This window comes from Mastomys coucha, unplaced genomic scaffold (genome assembly GCF_008632895.1).
Source record: "Mastomys coucha isolate ucsf_1 unplaced genomic scaffold, UCSF_Mcou_1 pScaffold23, whole genome shotgun sequence".
In the NCBI taxonomy this organism is placed as follows: domain Eukaryota; kingdom Metazoa; phylum Chordata; class Mammalia; order Rodentia; family Muridae; genus Mastomys; species Mastomys coucha.
In genome coordinates, this window is record NW_022196906.1 from 23,951,538 (window position 1) to 23,975,655 (window position 24,118).

The following is a 24,118-nucleotide window of genomic DNA, read 5'->3' on the forward strand; positions in this document are numbered from 1 at the left end:
CAAGTGCTGGGATTAAAGGCGTGCGCCACCACCGCCCGGCTCCACCCATCTCTTTCAAGCGCTGGGGAACACACCCTTTCTAGAACCTCACCATTCTCAGCCCTCTTAGTCAAAGACTGACTTTCACCCCACCTTCAATCCAGTAGAGGCCTCTGAAGCCTGAAGCAAATCTCTGAAAGCTAGTTAATTCCCTCCAAACTTTTCCATCGTTTGCTGAGGGGCCAAATGCTGAAGGTAATTTTATGCTTTTGCTGCCACAGAAAGCCGAGCCTCCGTTTCCCTTCCTTTGGGTGGCTGATGGCTCAGGTGTGCAGACAGATCAACCTTTTGCTCCAGGGCTCTCACAGGCGTGAACTCCAAATCAGGGCGCTCTGGTGTACCCCTCTCCCTCCTGCTGGCTTCCCCGTTTCCGGGGCTTCCCTGGGATGCATCTCTGTTATATTTGGATTAACTGCAAATCTCCTTTGATTACTCACTCTCTGTTGAAACAGACAACCTGTTGCCACGTGTTTGATTACTGAAACCCAGGGGAGATCCTACTTGTAATGCAGCCAGTTACAGCGCACTCAGCATTACACACCGCCACTGAGCTGCTAATTCATTGTCTAAGAAGTTGCTTTTCAGTTTCTGATTTTTCAATAATAGGCTTCTCACGAAGCTCTTAAGCTTCAGAAATAAGCCCCAAACTGCTTTTCCAGTCATTTACATACGCACAAGCGGATCAGGAAACGGGGAAGAAAGGGAATAATTTTACATGTTATCCCCGGGACTCTGGAAGCTGGGCAGGTGAGCATGGCAACGCTGGAAGTCTGGCAAGGGGAATGAGAAGTACGGAGGCTCGCAGGAGACCTGGCACCACGGGCAAATCAAAGCCGGAAGTTTTTTCTGCCTCACCCTCTCCACTTCACTGAAGCTGGGCCAATACTCTGAGCCTCAGCAAATTCCTTTAAGGAAGCATATTCACATTCCCCTGCCAGGATGCTGTTGTTAGCTACAGAAACTCCCCTACCAGCCTGTCACTAGGGCTAAGTAAATTGTGAAACCTACGTGAAACCTGCCCAGGTGCCAGGCGCAGGAAGTGAGCTCCATCACCCAGGAAGGGTGCTCCATCGTTCCGTTGAGTAGTATTGGCGTCAAGTCTAGGGCCTTATTAGCTCTTCTTTCATTCGAACTGAGGAAAGGGGAAAAAATCCTTTCTGGTTAATAGTGTAGTCCTCTCTCTGACTCCTGCTCTCTGCATTTCCAAACATATAGATATTACAAATAATACAATGAACGGGAAATTATAGCAAACAACATCCCTTCTCAAGTCTTACAAACCGTCATTTAACATAAATAAATTAACTGCTAAAACTCATTTCTACCATTAGATTCCAAAAGGGATAGTGTTTGCACATCAAAGATAAGGTGTTAGCTTCCTCTCCGCAAAAAATCCAAGATGTCTAATTTAAATTAAAAATGTAAAAACTTAAATACTTTTCATAATTTTTTGAGACAGAGTTTCTCTGTGTAACCCTGGCTATCCTAGAACTCACTACATAGACCAGGCTAGCCCCAAACTCAGAGATCCTCCTACCTCTGCCTCTCCAGTGCTGGGACTAAAGGTGTGCATGTGTCTCCACTGCCCCACTGGTACAATTCTTATCTGGAATTTAAATTTATCAGTATCTTGGGTTTGTATTGCTAAATCTAGCAATGTTAGTGACGTCCTTCATTCCAATATTTAGCGGCTTTTTCCAATGGTAGATATATTTGAAGGAAATTGCACTCCTTCCTGCTATAATTTGTAAATTGTTTGGTGTGTTGCCTAAAGGGTCATGTGCTAGAAGCTTGGTTCCCTCTTATGGGGCACACATAGAAGTTACCTAGTGGGAGATCTTTCAGTCATTTGCTCAAGCTTACCCAAAAAGAATGTTATGTCTTATGTCGGTCTGCCTAAGACTCTCACAATAAGCGAATGAATGTCCTCTGTCCATTTGACTGCATTGCCTCATATCGTGGTCAAGCTTCTTTCATGCTTGTTCAACATGAATCCACTGGCCAGAAGCTGAATCAACAGAGCCACCCAATCCTCCCTTTCACCCTCCAGGTTATGAGATAAATAACCGGCTTTTGTTTGTTGATTTTTTTTTCTACCTAGTCTCAGCTATTTTGCTGTGGCCACAATGGGCAGAAGCAGGGTCTATGACTTCTACTTCCTCTTAACGCCCAGCACCCAGACCAGTGAGCAGTCTTTCTAAAATGTCCTTCCAGCAGCTGAATTTCACAGTTCCTGACAGTCAACAGTTCTCGACATTCTAGTGAGTCACCTGCAGGCCTTCCTCCAACACAGACTTTGAGGTCTCTGTCTGTGCTTTCTGCTTCAGAAACAACGCTCAAGGTTCTGCATTCTGATGGCATCATAACGGACCCCTCTTAAAGCAGGTGAGAAATCAGGATCCCCATGAAGACCCCGTGTGTAGATGACGATTTACAGTTGTTTGGGGACATTTTTGTTTATCCATTTTAAAATGTTATTTATGCATAATTATACTTAGCATCTCTCTGTATGGGTATGTGCACATGTATACCGGTACCCATAGATGCTAGAAAAGGGGATCAGAGTTCCTGGAGTTAAAAGAGGTTGTGAGCCACCCAATGTAGGTGCTGGGATGAAAGCAAGCATGCTGAACTTCTGAGCCATCTCTTTAGATCCTCTCTATCATCTAAAATTACTTTACTGCTTTTTACAAACGCTTCCCTGACAATCCTTCAGGTGGAACATTTCTCATGGACAACAGCAATGTACTGAGGCCCTGACCTGTGGCTGCATCCATTCAAGGCTCTGAGACATGAGAGACTAGTGAAGATGTGAACCCTGGAGAGAGTAAGAGACAGAGGCTGGGAAATGTAGGGGAGGACCCTCTGTCCTCAAGAGGAGGAAGCCAAGGACAAGGTTAGAGGCTGAGGGCTCACCAGTACTGATCCTAGTCAATAAGTCTCCCTTTGTGCCTTTGCATCTTCCAGCATGTATCAAAATGTGTAAAAATGCAAAAGGCGAGCCAGGTGGTGGTGCTGGTGCACATCTTTAATCCCAGCAATTGAGAGGCAGAGGCAGGCAGATTTCTGAGTTCAAGGCCAGCCTGGTCTACAGAATGAATTCCAGGACAGCCAGGGCTATACAGAGAAACCCTGTCTCGAAAAACAAAAAGAAACAAACAAAAAAAAATGCAAAAGGTTTCATAAATGTTATTTAGATCATGCAAAACTATATTCCAAGAAAACTATAAACACCCCCATTTTACAGATGAGGAAATAAAGGTCTAGAGGAAGCAACCTCAATTCCTAAAGTAAAAATTAGTGACAGAAAAAGAAGAAGCATTCGTTTGCTTCCTAAATCATTAAATGTACCTTACATAGGTGTGCTACCTAAACTGTAAAGGAAAATGAGTTTTGCAATTCATGAGAGACTTAATGAAAGGAAGGAGTAGGCACTGAGTTCTGTACATGTCAAGTGATGGTCCTAAGTGACAGGATCAGAATTAGCAAAGGAGGTGGAGATGAAGGTGGCATAGATCATGTTAGAGTTTAAAAATCCAAAGAGAATGGCATGATAGAGGGTGATTGACAGTTCATGAGGTCTTTCAGGTTCACTTGTCAGCTCTCTGTCGAACAAGCCAGACCTTTTTTCTTACTTAGTGACCTGTCAGTGAGTATTTAGGCTTACGTGTGGGATCGTGTATATGCATGCAAACACACTGTCTACCCTGTATTTTATTCAAAAGAAGTAAGACCCACTAAGTGGTGGCTCACTCCATCAACAGTTGAAAACTCACCTGTATCCACACTGGGTCCAGGTGGTTGGTTATCTCATTTTCTTCCCAGATCTCATCATGGTAGTAAAAGATACCTACCAACATTTACCATTTCACAGTTCTTCAGTGCATAACTCATCGTCTTCATTGGGTATGTTTCCAATCTTACAGTTATTACTATCATTTACTTTCAGAACTTTGCAACATCTCAAAGAACATCTTGTGCCCAATAGGAACTTCCTACCCCTCATCTTCCCTTGGGTCCTCATAATTCCCATGGATTTTCTTATTCTAGATACTTCATGTAGGTAGAGTCACACCAAAGGTTCCTTCTGTGTATAGGATTCCTCACTGAGTAGAAAATACTCCTACATTGCAGCATGTGTCAGAATGACTTCTTTTCGAAGGCCAACTATCACTCCATTGTGTGTCAGGAAGTTAGTTCATCTGCTCAACTGTTGACAGACACTTGGGTTGTTTCCATCTTTAAACTGTTTGAGATATTTCTTTATTATTAATACTAAGAAACAAACAGGTCAAGTCTCTGTTTTCAGTTTGGGGCATGTATCCAAGGATGAGATTGGTGGATCATAAAAAACAAAAAACAAAAACAAACAAACAAACAAAAACAAATTCTGGGCTTAACCCTTTGAGGAATGGCCCTGCAGTTTCCACAGTGACACTACCATTTTTTTTTCATTCCCATGAGCAGGTAGATGGCATCCTGTCCATCTAATGTGTCCTTCCCCATGTCTTTGCCAGCAATTGTCTTTTCTGTGACCTACTGTGTATAAAGTAACACTAGGTCACTCCTGGCTATTCTTCAGACTCATTCATTTACTTATTTTTGATAATGGATATCCTGAAGAGTGAGAAGTAGTGCCACTCGGTGATTTTCATGTGTGTCCTTAGCAATGATGGATGCACATGCCACCATGAAGGCAGCAGTGCTTCAAGCCTATGTTCATCTCATGTTCTCAGAAGTCATTTCCATCTTCATTAATGAGAGTGCAGACCTTCATACAGCACAAGAACGGGCCAGTTATTAGCATCCCTTTTCTCTGTGCTGGTCTTGATTTAATGTGCCTGTGTGTGTGTGTGTGTGTGTGTGCGTGTGTGTGTGTGTGTGTGTGTGTGTGTGTGTGTGTGGTGATCCTAAGCGAACAATATGTTTCCTGTACCCCTTTATATCTAGAGAAGAAAATGGGACTACATTCTGGACCAAGGTGGGTATATGTGTGTGAGGAGGGTATCTGTTGTGGGAGGAGTGTTGTGAGATGGTTTCTGGGGAACAGGAAGTCATGCCTTCGGCCTCCTTTTCTTTATATTGTTTATCACTCCAATGCCTGCCTCATGCATGCTGCCATTTTTTCACCCGGGAGTCAAATTCACACACAAAGGATCCAAGTGACAGAAAGGCCTGCAGCCCTGATGTTCAGGAATATCACAGCAGCTTTGAAATAGACAGGCAGAATATTTTTATAGTCAGAAGGATAACCTTATATCTTATTTAAGCTGCTTTTATTGAACAAGAGCTGAATCCAATCATAATGGATATTTTCAGATACGGTTCTCCTTCTTTAGTTTAAATAGGAGTAGAATTGGTCTTTCGAGACCCATTCTTTGCCTGTGCTCAGGACCTGCCTCTTTCCTACATACCTATATTCCCAAGGTACTTATTTGGCCAGGCATCTCCTGAATCCATGTGTTGCCCTTCACTGGCCTTTGTCCCTTGCATTGATCTTTCTCACATCAAATTGTTGCCTCTCTTCTGACCCTTCTTTCCATTTCGTCTTCCTCCTTTTCCTCCTTCTCCTCCTCCTCCTCTTCAACTTCCCTTTTTAACATGAACCCACTTAAAATCATTATCATATGTTTCAATTTTACTTCTAACTCACACTCTATGGCTCCTCCCAAAGAACTATGCTCCCTAAGGTGACAGAACCTATTTTATATTATTTTTAAAATTGTGTATGTGAGTGTATCTCCATGGGAGTATGTGTAGGTATTCATGAAGGCAAGAAGAAGGCATCAGGTCCCCTGGCACTGGAGTTACAGGAGGCTATGAGCCACCTCATAGGGGTTCTTAGAACTGAACTTAGGTCCTCTAAGAGAGTAGTATGTGTTCATCACTACAGAACCATCTCTCTAGTCCACAATAGAGGACATTCTCAGGACTATATGAGATGATTTTTGGTCATTTAAGATCAGCTGGCATGGCTAATAGTCCTACACATCTTACATACTTTGTACTTTGATATGATATCTTGCTTTTCTGATTTTCCCTCTATGTGCATGTTTAGTCTTTCCCTTGCCAAGCACCATTGTCAGAACTCTACTACACTCTGCAGGTCTGTGATGTCCTCCTTTCTGTCTATTCTCAACTCCCTCCCAGGTCATTCACTGTACCCATGTTGAAGATTGTCTTTGTTCAAGCCTGAGTACATCTCCGAAGTCTCAGAACATCAGCAAAGCTCCTTGGAAACACACTCTGATGCCAACTTTATCAGAGTCACTTCCCAAACCCACATCTGAGCCATTCAGCCAGGAACCAGCTGTCCTCTCTTTGGCCGAGTCACCTGGGACCCTCTGTCTGCTGCACTGCCAGTTTGCCAGTTCTCACCATGTCTCTTTCTGGAGCTCGCCATCCCTGTACTTCTTACACCCATGGCCTCCTGCCTAATTGGCGACATCCCTTAGGAAGTGGCCTTCTCTCTAAGCTTGTTCTTTTCCAATCCGCTAATCACACAGTGATTAGGGTTTCATTTTAATGTTCTCAATAACTCCAAATACCGCTTTTAAAAATCCAGTTGTGTTACTGGCTAGTATACAATCTTCAAAATGAACTTTTTCCCTAGCAGCAGGTCTTTTGTAGGAGCCTTTCAAGGTTGGGGCAGGATTATGATGTAGAGGCTAGCTTGGGCTATATAAGAGTGTGCGCGCACACACACACACACACACATGAACAAACAAAAACATCAAATGAGAACCATTTACATTCTAACCCCTGTCTATTTCTCTACTGGTGGCCATCTTTCCACCACCCGATCCTTCACCTCATCTCCCTACCTGTCTCGTCACCTCATCCTGCAACCCACACCTTGCAGAGATGATGCTGGATCCTACATCCCTATCATACTGACTTGCCTCTAGACTGAAAGTTGCAGCTTCCTACACTTGTAAACTTCTGTCTCCTCACCCAGCTGCATCTACTCATTTTTTTTCTCAGCTTTTACATCACTTCCTCCCAAATCTCCTGAATGGTACCATAGTAGACCATACTGGCCTTTGTCCCAGATCCAACCACATTACAGCACATTATCTGTTCATTGAGTGTAAAAATTATATGTCTGACGGTTGTTTGCCTAACACACAGTAGGCTCTAAATAAACATTCCTATGAAGGATGTAGGATAAGCCTAAGGAAGAGTGTAACCATACCATCAGCTGCACTGTGTGACTGTTTAAATCATAAATATAGAAGGTATGGGGTTGGCATGTTCGTATCATTTCCAGATGATAAAAGTTCATCAGGATTGAAAACCATCTCAACAGAATTAAATGCAGGACACAAACTACAGTAGAATCTCACTTAATAGAGATGTTAGCTGTCAGGAAGCATAGAGGAAGTCTTGCACAGTTGGGAGTTTTGCTTGTTGGGACAGTGCTTATTAGGAAAGGATTATGGACAGCCTTTGTGTGACACAATGGTGTTATGTGTCTACAAAAGAAAATGAAATAAAGAAAAAAAGAGAATAAAAACGAAAGTTATAGGAGGATAAAGTGAAGCTGAATATTAGTGCCCTACAGATCAGATCACACCAGGAAACATCTGCTGTGGTGATAGCTTCTTCGAAGTTGATTGTTATCAGTTGGGGCTTGTTCAGAAGGTACCGATTGGAATGATTAGAGAAAGGAGTACATGCTATGCAGCATGGCAGTCATAGGGAAGAACAGAGGGGATGGAGGGAGATGCCATCTTTCAGAAGTGCATCAGTGTCCTACTAGTGTTCTGGAAGCTCTAAAAGGCAGGGACAGTGGCTTTCATTAGGGATGTATTCAGCTGCAAGCCAAAGATTCCTTATTGACTGCCTTTAAAAGCAATCTCCAGTACAGTAAGTGCATATGGACTTCATTTATACGGCAACGAGCCATATGGTAAGACCTAGAGATTCCTTCCTTGCTATCCTTGATGGGTGTGGCTACTCTTCTTGTTGGCAGTCTGTTTGCTGGGCCTCTAAGCAGTGTTGAAAAGGGACATAACAAGCATCAAAAAGCTTGGGTCACCTGGAAACAACCCCTGATACCTCCTCTAGTCATTTGTGCTTGCATTCTATTGTCTGATTTCATTGAAAGCCCTTGGGATATGATGCTAGGTAAAGGAATAGCTATCTCTCCTCAAAGTCAGCTACAAGAGAATCAGGGAGGTATTTTAAATAGGCACATTGCTGCCCTGTAAAAATTGAAGAGCATCATTTGTAGAAAAAGAATGGAACAGATACTGAGCGTGTATCATAGTGCCTGCTAGAATAATGAAGTATCTCCTCACAGAGTTTATCAGCTGTGAAAGAAGTTTAACATCAGTTATTTTCACTGAACATCTATAATAAGGCATCTGCTATTCCTCTACACAGAGATGGCTGGCCATGCCTTCACTGACCAGTGCATGGAGGGCAGAAGTCAGACCTGAACATCTGCTTGTAACAGTCTTCAAAAATGATTTGTGATAGGAAAATAGAGTGGGGTCTGCAACTCAGGAAAGTAGGGACTGCTCACTGGAGAACTCTAGGATTGTTGGGTAAGAATAGGAGACCATTATTCAAATGAGATCATTGCCTTGGGAAGCAGACAGGAAAGTAAAATGCCAAAGTGTCCCAGAAGTCTAAGAATCTGAAACAAACAAACAAACAAAAGGTTTAAGGTTTGATGATTAAAGTTTTGGGTCTGGACAAGGTTTCAAGAGCACAAAACCAATGAACAATGATGACAAGCCATTTAAATCCTTTGGTCAAAACTTCTTCAGGGAAAAGGAGGGAAAATATAACAATAAACAGTGAATTCTTACTTCTTTCCAGTACTAGCAAAATGATTTGCCCATCTATGGGTGCTCATACATTAAGGAAAGGGTCATTGTGCTGGTTGATTTTGTCAACTTGCTCCAAGCTTAGACACATCTGGGAAGAGGGAATCTCGATTGATGAATTTCTTCCATCACAAGGCCCTGTAAAGAAGTCTGTGGTACATTCTCTTGATTGATGACTGATGTGGAACCAGTTAGTGCTGGACAGGTGATCCTCATGGTGAACACTTCTGGCCAACGTGGTCAGAAATCAGGCTGGGCAAGCCATGAGGAGTTATCCTATCAGCAGCATTTCCCCTCTGCTTTACTCACTGTCTCTAGGTTCTTGTCTTGAGTCTCTGCCTTGACTTCCACTAATGTTGGTCTACAACCTATAAGCCAAACCCACGCTTTACTGACATTGCTTTTAGTGATGATGTTTTATGATAGCTGTAGAAACCAAACTAAGACAGTCATCAGCCCTTGTCTGTGTCTGGACCAAGTGGCATGTTGGCTTTACAGGACGTGAATCAGATATCCTCAATCATCCTTGTTGAATGCTTAGGGGAAAGGGGGAGAGGCAAGGCTGAAGGAGGCAGAAAGGAAGCCCCCCTCTCCACCATTTCCTCTTCTCCATCTGAATATGTCTGTATACCCCCTTGCTCTTGTTTTTTTCCTCTACTTCTCGTGGTCCCTGCTGCCCCTTCTGCTGTGGGTACTTATTCAGGTGGAGAGCACTGATTCTGTACCACAACTCCCTTATTAACCTATCTATTTGCCACTAGAAGAACTTGTTTCTATTCTTCAGTAATTCCAGCCTGAAACAATGAAACGGCAAAGATAGTTATGTAGTTACCCATAACTCATGGCTTATTATTGATAAGAGACAGAATCTATAAAGATAATGATCAGACTGATTAGAGAGAAGTGTGGCCACAACACAGTGTGACAGCCACTGGGAGAAGCTATATGGAATGACACATTTAGTGTCCAAAAGGTATTGTCAGGAAAAACAATGGACAAAGCTAGCAAGACGACCTTATGAAGGGTACGATTTAGAGTCATGCATTTGCATACTCAGTGACAATACAAACACATACATAGCATAAAGAAGATAAAAATAACACCTCACTGTAGGCTAAATTGAGAATATTTTATGGCAGTTAGAATACCAGAGGTGTCAAGGCCTCTTCTCTTCCTTTCCCTTTTCTCATTTTCTTTGTCTTCTGTCCAAAACATAAAATGTCACTTTTACCCCAGCCCCTGTGCTAAGGGTGCTAGGAAAGTAAGGCATCCCATGCCCTCCTGGAGCTCACAGCCTGAAGGAAAGGCACATGTAATTGAATAACTACACTAACATGTTATGGATGTTAAAAATAAAATTGAATACAAGTGTAATGGAGTTACCAATAAAAACAACGCTGTTTAAAGATAAACCTTGGTGCCACGTTTGTATTGAATTACAGAAAGTATTTTGAAGTAGTCAAGGGCAGGAAATGCCTGGGCACAAGCAGAGGGCAGTGTCCACATGAGCCTAAGAGAACCACAGGAAACTCAGAGCCTGTAAATGTGAGCTGTAAAATATTAGGGATAAGAGAGATAACCTGAAGCTAAACGCTTAGGTCTTCCATTCCTTGTCAAGGTACAGAGGTTCTATCCTGCTTGGACTTGGAGTGAGGCATCATCACAGCATCGGACACAGTGGGAGGAGAATATTTAAAGAAGCTAATGGGTTAACCACACTCTCAATGTGGTTTGCTGGAAGCATGCTGGGTTGAGCCATCAGCACCACTGAACAAAAGAAGAAAGTGTACAGAAGAATCACAGAGGAATAGTCAGGACCTGTTCTATGGAATGTTATATGACGAAGAAATCATGACATATTGAACCTCATGGAAAGCCAATGGGGAGAGAATCAGGCTTTCGAATATCTAAGAAATATTCCTACAATAGCAAAATTCAATTCTGTGGGTGGCAGATTAAGATGACCATAATAATTAGGCATCTTTTCAGTATTAACTTATTTATTCAATCCTTTTAACAATCTTACAATGGAAATCCTATAATCATTTCATTGTATTGAATAAGAAATTGAGTCATATAGAGGATGATGATTCAGGAGCTGGGAATATAGCTCAGTGGTAGAGGACTTGGTGTGCATTGGTCTTGGTTCCTTTCCCAGGAAAGGAACAAAAACCAGTTGATTCAAATGCTGTAGCTCTTAAGGTAAAGAAGTGGCAAGCTAGGGTTGGCCCCAAGCCAGGCCAAGGCCAAGTAACTTATAATGATGTTCTAGAGTAGAGAAAATGTTTGGAGCTTCCAGAAGGTAGAGCTTCCCTCTACCGTATACCTTTTTTCCATCTTCCCTGAAATCCAACATTTAAACCAGTAGACGATCAGAAGGAATTTTCTTATTTTGCATTATTGGTAACAGACGCTGGGAACCCCCAGCAGCTGCGTTGAGGAGGTGTCAGAGCTCAAAGGGAAGGGTTGAATAAATCATATTGGAAGTCCCCCTAGGCTTGAGCTAGTTGTGATGCTAGGGTTGTCTGACACAGCAGGGTGAACTCTTTGGGGCACCAGATGGTTGTGTGGGTTACCCAGTGACTAAGCTTGGCTCCAATCTGCACAGTAGTTCTGTAACCCATGTGCCTCTCAGATCTGCTGACTCCATCAGAAAACAAACAAGCTCTCACTCCCGCACCAGCTCTTGCGGCCAGCAGAAACTGACCTGGCATAGAAAGCAGAGCCAACACCACAGCATTCTAACAAATGAAGCCCCATGACTGCTGTTTATTTGCTGGGGATGAATCTCCTGTGACCCCAGAAAGGAGACAGCACCATGGGATCGCTGACTGATTTCTTGGAAAGGGAGGCAAAAGTTTGGAGAAAGAGCACAGCTCCATCCTTGCCTTTGAAGGAGTTTCATCCATGACTTACTGGTGCTTAACACTCTCCAAGGCCATCTTAAACACATTCATTCTTGTGGGTGCTCACTCAAAGGCTTCCTGAAGTTTTCTTGCAAGAAGGCTTGAGATAGGCCCATTAGGAGCTATTATAATTCCTTATTCTTTTTGCCTGCAATGCTTTAATTGGTTTATCTTTTCACTGCACACTTAGGATGCTTCGCAGGTACACAAATACATGCTTGTATTGGCACATGACATTGTATGTAGAGTTGGCATGCGCATGCACACCACCTGCAAGCCCTGACTGTGTTTACCCATGTATGGCAGTTTATATTCCAGGCAGAAAGTAGTTGTGAGCGTTTTCTTCTAGCGCCACTACCTCTCAATAACTACACTGAAAAAGACTATTTGCAGGATTGTGAGATGCAGAGTGTGGAATGAAAATTTAAAATCCTTTGGTCCAACTTTTTTATTTTAAATTGCAAAGAATGGAGTCTCATTTGGGGGTGTGTCTAACCCAGGAGTGCAGAGCTGCTTTGAGAGCTATTTTGAGATGGCTTTTTAGGTGTGGTCTTTAGCCATGCTCAGAATTTTAACTCTCTTAAAGGGGGTTGGTTAAAATGTCAGTGTTGGGTGAGATCACAGGGAAATTCTGAACTGCCTGGTCTCGGACAGGGTCTGAGTGTTGGCATTGATATAAAACATTCTGGGTAGTTCATGGTTTGAAATGACTAGCCTAGTGTTGGCAGGTACTGAAAGCATACACGGACTGAGGATCTGTCCTAGCTCCTATCTTCTGAAGGCCTTCGTGGCTTCTGAGACAGGACAAGAGTTGCTCTAGGATACTGGACTTAAAAGAATTATGGGCCAGGAAAAAGTTTTGTCCCACTGCAATAATCACCAGTGCCATAGAAGGTGGGAACACAGGAGAGAAGAACTCATTCATACTGTACACAGGCAGCACTGTGGGGCCAAGACCTAGCACAGGAGATGTTCACTCTTCCCCTGGACATGCAAAGCTGGACATCCAAGCAGACATTTTAAGAAGCAATGGGTATATAGAACAACCATGCAAGGTGCAAGGTGACTTCCCAAATAGTATAGAGTAGCAGAAGAGAACAAGTAAATGTCTTCAGTAAGTGAAGCATTTGGATTATTTTGGAAACCTAAAATTGGGGAGTTTCACAATGTACCAAGTAAGTTCTTAAAGGGAAACAAATGTGCATCCCATACAGAAGCCAAAGGAACAGTCTAGCTGTCTGAGGCAAGTAAATCCTGGTCTTATCACAAGTATTCTCTCTCTACCATCTTGGACCCTCTTAGGCTGTGCAGAAACCAGGGCGTAAAGGAGAGAGTCTGGCTGCACTAGGTGGTAGTGGTGTTAATCATCAATTACTCAACAACAAAAACCAATAGTCATATGACTAGTTGACACTCATCTGCTTCCAACTTCATCATGCTACATATAATGGAAGACATATAAGATCTCCAAGAACACCTTCTTGGCAAGAGCATCACTAACAAAGGTAGTAACTGTCTCTAAACTGCAAGAACAGAGAGCCATGGTGTGGTGGGCATAGCCTCTCTCAGTGCTTCCTCAGATGAGGACTAAGGCATGGTTACTTTCCTGCCATGCTACCATCATTTGCACAGGAGACCTGACCCTGCACTGAGTCACTTGCTTCGATGGTGTTGCTTCAAGACAAAACAGGATTATGATCTGTCTCTGGTCTCATTCTCACATGATTTGTTCACTGGTAGAGCCCTAGCTCCTTCAGTACAGCATGAAGCATAGTAGGTACTCAACAAACATTTCTTGATGTTTGAACCAGTGGATGGACCAATGGGCTCAGGGTGTGATACACTTCTCAGAATAGGTAAGTGAAGACGAAACAGGCTGATCTTTTGATCGGTCTTTATTATTGCAAAGGACAGTGTTCTCACAGAAGCTAAAAATAAAAGGATATAGGGGAAAAATCAGGCTTAGTAACCTAAGATGTTCTCAGTAGCAGGAGTGAAGAATATGTTTTCCAATATTTGATTCTTAACTTGACAGTCTCCCTTGAAATCCTCTCTTCTCAGTGATGAAAATTCGAGTCTTTGTTGGTTTGTTTTGCAGTTTGCAAATGTCTTACAGAGCTCTTCTGGCAGGGTTTTCTGTTTTCCCTCTTGCAAATAAACAAAAGGCCATACCTTTAATATGACTTACATAAGGGATATTCTGTGATCGCCTGCCGTGATTTCAGAAGGAGAGAAGGAGAATCAGGGAAAAGGTTGAGAATATCAGGAACAAGGCAAGTGAAAATGCAGATGGGGAAGATCAAAACGGGAGGCAGGCAAGATAGGCTGGGTATGAAAACCAGAGTGTCAGAGGAATTAAAAGGCTGAAGGTACATAGTCAACAGCATCCTGAACACATTGCCCTCCTTCTCCACTGCTCTGTCCCACGGTCTGGGCTCTAGTGTGCTGGGAAGATAGCCTCCCCTCACTTCTAGGCAAGCCTGCAGGAAGCAGGCAACCCTGGCCAGCTTGACCTAGATCTGTCAACTGATCAATTACCACTCCCAAAGAAGGGAAGGGGGCATGAAAGGAAGAAGGAAAATGGAAAGCATGTAGAAGAGAGACAGGAGAGCTGGAAGAGAAAGGGAGAGTAGCTGGAGAGGATGGGAGGAGCATGGTTGAACTCATATATGGCAGGAGGGTAAGAGCACACTTAATCCAGAAGGCAGCGTAAGTAAAGAAAAGCACAAGCAGAGGAAATACAGTTTCCATAGACAACTGACCAAAATCAGTCAAATTGGGGGCTCTGACTCAGAATAAAGTAGTATCTCCTGGCTACCCAAAGCTCTGAGCTCTAAGCTCCTGTTCTCCATGATTCCTCCCCTCTGCTCCTCACACTGCTAGATCACGACCCCAAGTCAAGCCTCCTTTCACAAATGGATGGGGACAGGATCCCTGTGTGGGGAGACCATGACTCCTCCCCAGTAGTCCTCCACTGCCGTGCAAGAGCCCCACAGGATAGAAAAGACTCATAAGACAGTGTCTACCCAACCTGCAGCCACCAGCTACCTTATGTTCGCATGTTTCAATTTTTATGTTTAATTTGTTTTTATTGAATTTCAAATGACTATAGACATAAAGTAAACATGTAACAAGCCAATAGAGCAGAAAGGAAGGAAACTGCATAAATACAACCGGTCTCAGCATGGAGTTCCACTTAGCACCACATGTTTGGAGTGTTACAAGCATTAATGAGTCCTTACAACACCCAGGGGAGTCGCTCCCCGTCCTGTCAGGCAGGTGGGGAGACAGGCTCTTGGAGGGAAATATTTATTTTCCCTCTGGAGAACACAGAAAAGAATTGAGCCCAGGGATGCTCAGGTTCCCAACTGAGCTGGACTCAGGTCACTAAAGATGGCTAGACACCTGGAGTTGAGGTATTTGAAGTATATAAGGCTTCTGATGTCACTAGTTTGTGAGCAGAAGGCCAAGGACTCTCAACAACAACAACAACAACAACAACAACAAAATGCTTGGTAGAGAGAGAGTCAAATTCCAGACTTGCCAGTCTTGTCCATAGGGTATTTTTGTTTTGTTTTTGTTTTTGTTTTTTTAACCAGGCGGGGTCATCAAGAATATTACATTTTGAGGCCAGCCTGGTCTACAGAGTGAGTTCAGGACAGCCAGGGCTATACAGAGAAACCCTGTCTCAAAAAAACAAACAAACAAAAAAGAATACTACAGATCTTTCTAGCATGTGCTTCCTGGATGAGACGAAATCATGCAGGTAGTACAGACTCACACATTCTGCAGCTTCTTGGAATATTGTATACTCATTTCAATCCAAGAGATAACCTGGTTTGTCTGGCCCATCTATGACACGTGGCCAAAGGCAATATTGGTCATTGTCCCCTAATTCTGCAGAATTGTATGTATTTGGCAAAGAAATCCCAGGGGATTACTAGAAGGAAACCTAAATTGGCACTTTCCTCCCTTCCCAGGAACCTAGAAAGTTTCATTGTTGTTGTTGTTGTTGTTGTTCCCAAAGACAGGGTTTCTCTTTGTAACAGCCCTGGCTATCCTGGAACTCTCTTTATAGAACAGGTAGGCCTTGAGCTGACAGATAGCCACCTGACTCTGCCTCCCAGGTGTTAAATTTAAAGGCATGGATGACCACACCCAGCTTAAATAGGTGTTTTAGTTACTTTCTTGGACCCCTTCATTAAAATCTCTGCTGAAAGGGAAACTTCTACAAAAGAAGAGAAGCCAGGGCACTAGCCATTAGCATCATGGCTAATGAAAGGAATTCTTACATTTCTAATTTACTTTAAAAGAAAAAAAATCAGTAGCAGAACCAGGTTGCACCTGCTAACTTGTAACTAATGCTGCAGTTCCAAAAATGTCTTTCGTTCATCTACAAGGCCCGCTGCTCCTAGCTGGTGGTGCTTGGCTGTCTGACATCTTTGAGCAAATGTTCAGAGGATCAGCACTTTGTGTGGTGCAGTCTCTAGCAGGAAGAGTGGAAGGGAACTGTCCAGGTGGCATTCAACACCTTAGACCATGATGAACCCCAAGCAGGCAGCTCCAAGCACGGCAGTCATGATCCATTTTGAGGGGCTCCCTCTTGTCCATACACTTTTGGTCATGTTTCCACTTATACACAATTCTCACAGCAGGCCCTGAGTCTCATCATCTCAAACTGATTATTACAGGTTTCCCATGAGGGCTATTTGGTCTCATCCACCTCCTTCCCATCTCAGAACTACCCACTTTGGACACTGAGGCAAGTCTCATGCTTACTGTGAGTGCACACAAGGAAGTTACATGATCTGCCTATCTGCATGGAACTAGTGCCTATGGACCCAGCTGCAAGCTAAGGACAGTGTGAAGTGAACCTCTTTTCCTCATCAATTCTGAATTTCCAACAAGCAGGTACCTCAATGTGGGATCTGAGAGGAGGAGAATTGGGAGGGTTGGGAAGGAAACTAGCCTCACTCATGGAAAGGTGTTGAATGGCGCCATGATCCCCCAAAAGAGGAATATTTGGTTGCTAAAAAGAGAAAAATCTGCAGTGCACCCAAGCCATTTGCTTTCAGAACCTCTGCTGGCAGAAGGTGGGCAGTGTGCTGGAAAGGAAAGTGCCCAGTCCTGCTCCCTCACTCTAGTCTCCAGAAGGAGCCTCCTTTAGTTAACCAACCCTGGTGCTTCTCAGGGCAAAGCCCAGGGAGCTAATCAATGCCTCCCCTGCCTCCCAGCCCTGTCACAGGAATCATTCTGAATCCCCTAAACCCCCTAGCTCCTTAAACTGAATCACTGTTGCTACTGAGTTGGGCGGAAGGAAATGGATCAGGGAGGCTGTCCCTAACCTGCCACTAGAACCATACACCTTTCTCAGAGGCAAGAAACCTAGAAGTAGCAGCTGTGGGAAGAGTCAGCTTAAAACAAAAACAGAGGAGAAGAAAAAATTGCCTTGGAGTGTGCACTGCATTCTAACTAGTCCCGCTGGGTCAATGCAATAGGGGTGGATTATTGCAGGCAAGACCTGGGCTGCCTCAGTAATTCTGTAAGTTTGATAAGAGATAGCTGGCAGCCTCTGCTTCCTTCCCTGAAAGTAAAACAGACATCACCTTTGCCATGTCCCACTGGCATGTGCTATGGGGTCTCTAGGGGTCACACTGTCTTAAAATTGAGCAGCCTTGGAAGCCTATTTAGAAGTCCCTGGATGCAGCCAGCACAAATAAAGCTATCATTCTCCTTGGGAAATTCAGAATTTTGTAGAAGGGGACCACCAGATCTGAGATATGCCTTTCCCTGTCCTCTGCCCCCAAGATATGAACAAGACTACAAAAATCATACTTCATCTGGGGAAATAGGTTTCTTTCTACTCCTTTTTTGGGGGGATATTTGAAGTATGAGCAAATATTATGCTTCTCTGCATTTATTTCTAATGAAAAGTTATGCTAATTTATATGTTAATTCTGTTTGGCCCTGGGGCTCCTGGCGTATAGCCAATGGGGCTGCTGATGGTTGGATTTGGCAGGTGTCTCCAGGTTGATGTTATAAGCAGGACAGAGGTTCTCAAGACATGTGACAGTTACCGAAGACATGGGTCTTCCTCTTCTATTCTCTAACACCTTACCCAGCCCTTTGCCTAGTTAGTTTTCATTTCTGCTGTCAGAAGGCAAGAAGGTATTTCTCTTGGGAGGGGGTGTGGGGAGGTTTGTCTTGAACTCAATTTCCCTACTGCCAGTGTTAAGGCTGTAGACTCAGTTTGTGAAATACTAGGTGCCTGGAATAAGCAGAGTACACACACACACACACACACACACACACACACACACACACACGCATACACAGACACTGATCCTGCTTCATATTACGTAAGAGGAGTCAAGCAAGGATGCCTCTAGACTCCTTGTACTTCTACATCCCAATGCCCAAGGTGCAGGATGGGAAGCTCAAAGGCTGAGCCCCTGAGGTTAAGCGTGACAGGCAGTCTCATGGATATTCTTTCGTGATCCTCCACCCTGGACCTCCATGTCATGGGCTGATTCTTCCCTTCTCCCTTCCCTTCCTTCCTAAGCCACACCATATGCATTTAATTCATTTTTCCAGCCCTGGTCCCTCTGTCCACCTCATATAGATCTGTAGAGAACAGGCTCCATCACTCAGAAGGGGTCAGAGGGACTAGAGCTTAGGATTCTTGGCAAGATCATAAGAACTCTGTAGTGCATTGGGAGCAGAGGAGGCAGCCCTGGGACTCCCATTCCTTCTCATTCTGCCAGACAGAACTTTCCTCTGGGGGATGGAACTGCATAGGATGGAGATGCCTTCCCTCCCCTCCTCCCTGCCTCAGACTCCAAGCCTCTCGGAGAGCCTTGCAGGACCAAGCCTGTCAAAGTTTCTCGGCTTGTCTCAGTCTCTGAGTTCCAACATCTTTAATAGTGAAGGGGTAACCTAGACCCCCTCCAACGATGGACGGTAGACAAGCTGGTTAGGTGCTAATTCCATGACTAGGATGGAGTCACAATGGGAGGACTAACACAGGGGTAGGGACCACACAGTGCTGCAAATGGACTCAAGGTGGAAGCAGATTCTCAAATGCACCTGAAATGAGCAGAGCAAACACTGTAGAGACCTGGTCGGAGAGCAAGCCAGCCTCAGCAACTGCAGCCGCCAGTAAGTAGACCGAAAATTAGCATTCGCCTCTTAGTGCCTCTGTCCTTTCAACTTAGAAAGGCTTTCCTGAATTCCGAAGCCCACCGCAGCCCGCCGCTGCTTGCACAGCCTTTTATCTGCTCGAAACGCCCACCCTTACCCAGCACCGCCGCAAACACACCCCCAAACAGATTCAAAACTAACAGTTGTTCAGGCTCCTGCGAAAGGATTTATTCTCCGAAGCCAGAGCGCTGGCCAGCACCTTCCAGGAGGTACCTGACTATTTCCATCCTGCGTTTCCACCCGCTTTGCTCCTTTTGGAAGCTTTGCAAGTTCACTGGCCAATATTTAAAGTTTCCTCCTGTAATTTCTCCCCAGTCGCATAAGCAGCACATTCGCAACCCGGCTGCCCTCCCCATCTGCGCCGATCCCCTGCGTACATGTGTGCTGGGCTGTGTAAGTGTGAAGGATGTGCATGAAGCTAGGGAGCCACTGCACAGCCACGGACCCAAGGGGAGCAGCAGAGACACGTTTTACTTATGCACATACAGTCCCCCATTCCGGTAGCAGTCAGAATCAAATCAATATTCTCACAGCCTAGTCGGGAGAATGAAGTCCCAGCCATGCTGGTTAAAACATTCGCGCTTCCACCTGCAAACCGCGCAGCGGAGCCGACCCGGGGAGCCTGCAAATGCTTGCAGCACCGGATACCATTCCCTCGGCTGCTGTAGGCAAATGAAAAGCCAGTCTTACCTTGGAAGAGGCACAGAGCCGCCAACCCCGTGAAGATTGCCCACGAGATAGAATTGTGCATTTTTGCCTGGATGGTTTTCATATTTTTTCTTCTTTTTCTTCTTTTTTGTCAGGATCGGATTTTTTTCCTCCCTCTGTCTGTCTTCCTTTTTTCCTCCTGATAGATTGTGTTGCTCTCAAGCTAGTCCGAGGAGATTTAAATCCACTGTTTTGCTGAAGGACACAAGGAAGCCGAGGGCGAGAGAGAGTCTGACTTCTCCGTAATTATCTCCACTCATACTCTGGCACTGAGGCACATTGTACAATCTGGCCCTGGACAGCCCTCCTACAAGCTGCAATCATTGGTTCTAATCCAAGGATTGACAGAGCTACAACACGCGCGCGCAGGCACACACACACACACACACACACACACACACACACACACACTCAGGAATCATTTGCTGGGCAAATCAAGCTGATTAAAGAGACAGGAGCCTGGAGAGATGGAATGATAAATGCCACTTTGCCCCTTGTATATTACTTTCATTTTTTAAACTGACAGTCAGCAGAGCCCCGAGCCTCCAAAAATCCCCTTCCTCTGGTGTTTCCCGGCCCCCTGAACTTAGACACACTTTGCAGTGGAAAAATCCCATAGCCAACATGGCTCGCAGGAAATTTTAAAGGGGCATTTTCATGCTCTGTGAAACTTGCAAGAATGAGTCAAATTCTATTTGTTGGTTCTTATTTTCCCTGTGAGGGAAATATTGTTCAGTGACAGATCTCTCCTCTCCTTCTCTTCAACCTTTCTGTGTAGTCACTTTGAAAATAATAAATAACTTTCTGTTTTCCTCTCCTGTCACTCTTCCTTCAGAGAGCCTGGATCCCTTCCATTTTTCATTCACCTTATTTTTTAAAGTCACCCATGTTAGACAATCCCAAGCCAAGTGATAAAGTATCTAGAATTTGAAAAGGCAGCCCACTGTTTGATTACAGAAAACTGTCTGAGAAAGAGCACGGCTCCTGCTACATTGCCCCCATCAACCTTCACTCAAAAGCATACTGTCAGTATCTGCGTTTTAACCTTCAGGCAGACAGATTTAAGTTAAACGCACCGAAGGACCGTCAGATTGCTACTTTGTGTGTTGCTATTAAATGTCCTCAGACTGCTGGAAACATTTACCTCCTTGATGATGCTTAAGAAAGGAAATCAAACATATAGATGATAGATAGATAGATAGATAGATAGATAGATAGATAGATAGATAGATGATAGATAGATAGACAGCTTTTTTCAGAGTCCTAATTCTAAGGATTAGGAAGATCAATTTTAGCCACACCATATGGAAACGAGTTCTACATTCTGAACAATAGAAAACCCCAGCTCCTTGCTGATGCTCACCAATTCATTTCAGGACATAGTTTAGATTTTCCTCCAGACTGCCACTGCCAATTATACTTTCTGGCGATTCCATTAGAATTGTTAACATATATCCCTAGATCTCCTATAGACTAGAGCACTCACTGCTTGTTCATATTTATGCATGCAAAGGTGAAATCAAAATGGTACTGAGACTTTGGGCCCATCCTAGAGGCTCATTCTTCACGCTTAGTAGGTCTCTCTGTGAGCCTCACCCTGGATGTAGGCAGCCCAAGACCCTGAGCACTGGGTCCCAAAGGACTCTTTCTTGCTCCCCACAAATCCAGGCCAGAGGAAGGTCCTTTCAGGTCTCTGAGTCTTGGCCTATGGCCTGTAAAATCAGAGAGCTGGAGTTCACATCCAGTGCCTCTTGCTATTACATTTAAAGATGTTTTCTCTCTCTTCTTCTTCTATTGTAAGTTCTAAGTCACATGTCCATTCAAATGCCCTTGATGTTATGAGCTTTCCAGGACAAGCATCTTATCTTGGGTTCTTTTGTCCAAAGCTCTGCATGGTGACATGTGTAATTATAATGCTCCAGGGCAGCTGGGGCAGCAGGCAACAGCAGTGCAGAACGGTCAGAAAGACGATTCCTTTTACGTCCTCCCACTTCTTTCCAGGATGATGACAAAGACCAGAGTCATTGAGAGTGTTCAGTGGGTGGAGAGGAAGGGACATCAACATGTGTGGGTTTCCTCAGTCGAACTGCATAAAGCCACATACTTAAGTGATTTTTACCATATTCCCACACATGTAGCAACAGTAAGAAAGTAACCATCACAGTTAATATTCACTGAGCCTCTGTTATGAGCCAGGTAAGACATGCAGCTTTTCTTGCATTTTTCTCATTAAAGCCTGTGGCTTACGAAGCAGTGATTCATTATTATTCCTCTGCCCATTTTATAGATGAGGATGTTGAGGCCCAGAAAACACTTTCCCACAATTACAAAACTCTTAAGAAATAGAGCCCGGGGTTGGAATTTAGTTGTGTGTATATTATATCAACCACAAAACTGAAATTCTATGCTAAGTTCTGTGAGAGAGTCAAATGGAGATTTCTTATAGCTAAGCCTTGTTCCTATTTTAACAGCAGTGGAATTATAATTAATACATGCAAAATAACAGGCATATTAGGATAGAAAATGTACAAAATACCATACACTGCTTTAAGTTTAAATAGACTTGCCTGTGGTTGGCACCCGTAATTGATTCTCTCAACCAGCACATGGTGAGTGACTGTTTTCTCCGGTCACTTTCTAAACTTCTTGGGAGAGCTTGGGAGTCATGCTCCCCCCAAGGGAGACATAGGAAGAGTGGATGTACAGCACATGGAAGAATCCTGAAGGCAGATCATGTTATAAACTAGAACTTAGTGTTCATGGCGCAGAGGACATGTCCAAGATCTTCCCTCACACTCTGCTGAGATGTAATGAATTTCTTTTTTAAATTGAAATAAAATCAAACCTAGGCCTGTGCCTGATCCTAGGCCATGCTTTTCTCAGAACAGGTGTTAGTGTAACCTTGAGTGGCAAAGGACAGGCAAGCTGAACACACACTAATTATCTTGCAAGCAGCTTTGTTTTTCTTCATGTTTAAAAGAATTTCATATATGATTACTATATTTACATCACCTCTACCCCCTTTTAAATTCTTTAGTGTCCTGTGCCCACCCCACTCCCTCTCATATATATTTTAGTTACACACACACACACACACACACACACACACATACACACACACACACACACATACACACACACCTGCTGGGTCCATTTGGTGTCACTCATCTGCACATATGTGTAGTGCTGATCACTGAGATTGGATAACCTATAAGGGAGCTCATCCCTGGGGAAGATAGATCTTTCCTCTCTTAACTTATTGTCTGTAGTTGTTCATGTAGGAAGGGGCCCTGTGAGATTGGAGGCAACATGCAACCTGGTGTTGTTACTGCACTTCTCTTATTTAGGTGGCCATGTTGCTAAGATGTTATAGGTGCAGCTCCGTGTCATATATAGAAAACACTGTATCAGAGTAGGCATCCCATCCTCTGGCTTTTACATTCCTTCTGTCTTCTTTCTATGATGTTCCCTAAGCTGTAGGCATAAGGGTTCTGTTGTAGATGTATCAATTGGGGATGCACACTCCAAAGCCTTTGCTCTCTGCATTTTAACCTGTTGTGGATTTTCGGGATGCCTTCCATCTGCTGCCAAAAGATCCTTTGATGAGGGGTGAGAATTACTCCTATCGATATGTATCAGGACAAATATCTTGAATATGAATTGGAAATAACACCAGTTTAGGAAAGTGGTGATCGATAGAGCACAGGGTTAGGGTTGTGTGTCTCTGGGTCCACAACCCAGCTCTGCCCCTACCCCGCATAGACTATGGGACTCCTTGGGTGATAGCCCAACTCCATCTCTGTCATCTACAGCAAGAGTAATTACCCCTCCAGCCAGCCATAGCACATATCACAGCCACCAAGTCATTTTCATTTATTTTGCTATTTTAACCAAATTGAGACTGATGTGGTCGAGCACATATCAGTGGAAGAAGCAATCAGGACCTGAGAATTGAGTCTCTCTGGGATAGTAGCTTCAGAATGGGGCTACCCTTCCAGTGAGTCAAAACATATTTCAAAGGGATGCTAGATCCAGCTGGGATAGAACCTCTTGCTGCCAAACCCCAGGATCCAAAATGTGCTCCCTCTTTCTGAACTTGAATTTATCACATCCAGTAAATTTGCTCAACGGCTTTCACATTTGGTGACAGCACACAGTTAACCTCTCCGAGAGAATTTACTTTCTCCTTTTCTTTGTTGTAAGGGGCTGCCCCAGTCACCGGCAGACAGACCTGTGAGGTCAATTGGTAGCTCATTTTGGTGGTTACCATTGGCAGAGGGGATCCTGGTATACTTTAGGGAAATTGCATCTGACTGGTTTCAGGTTTTACTGAGGGTGTCATGTGGATGGAATCTGCTCTCTACCTCCCCATCATCTGTTTGTGTCTCAGATCTATCAGGATGTATGGCCTCAAATAGTGAGCCACCT

At 43.9% G+C, this 24,118-nt stretch overlaps 1 protein-coding gene across 3 annotated transcripts in view; it reads right to left on the reverse strand.

Moving 5' to 3' along the window:
- The window catches only part of Ntm (neurotrimin), a 958,983-nt gene extending 938,706 nt beyond the window's left edge, over nucleotides 1–20,277 (reverse strand). For all 3 annotated transcript variants that reach the window (XM_031343905.1, XM_031343904.1, XM_031343902.1), the window contains exon 1: nucleotides 19,673–20,277. In XM_031343905.1, the coding sequence (XP_031199765.1) occupies nucleotides 19,673–19,754 (82 nt within the window). In that variant the 5' untranslated portion in view covers nucleotides 19,755–20,277. The remainder of the gene's footprint in view (nucleotides 1–19,672) is intronic.
- Between the last annotated feature and the right edge of the window lie 3,841 nt (nucleotides 20,278–24,118).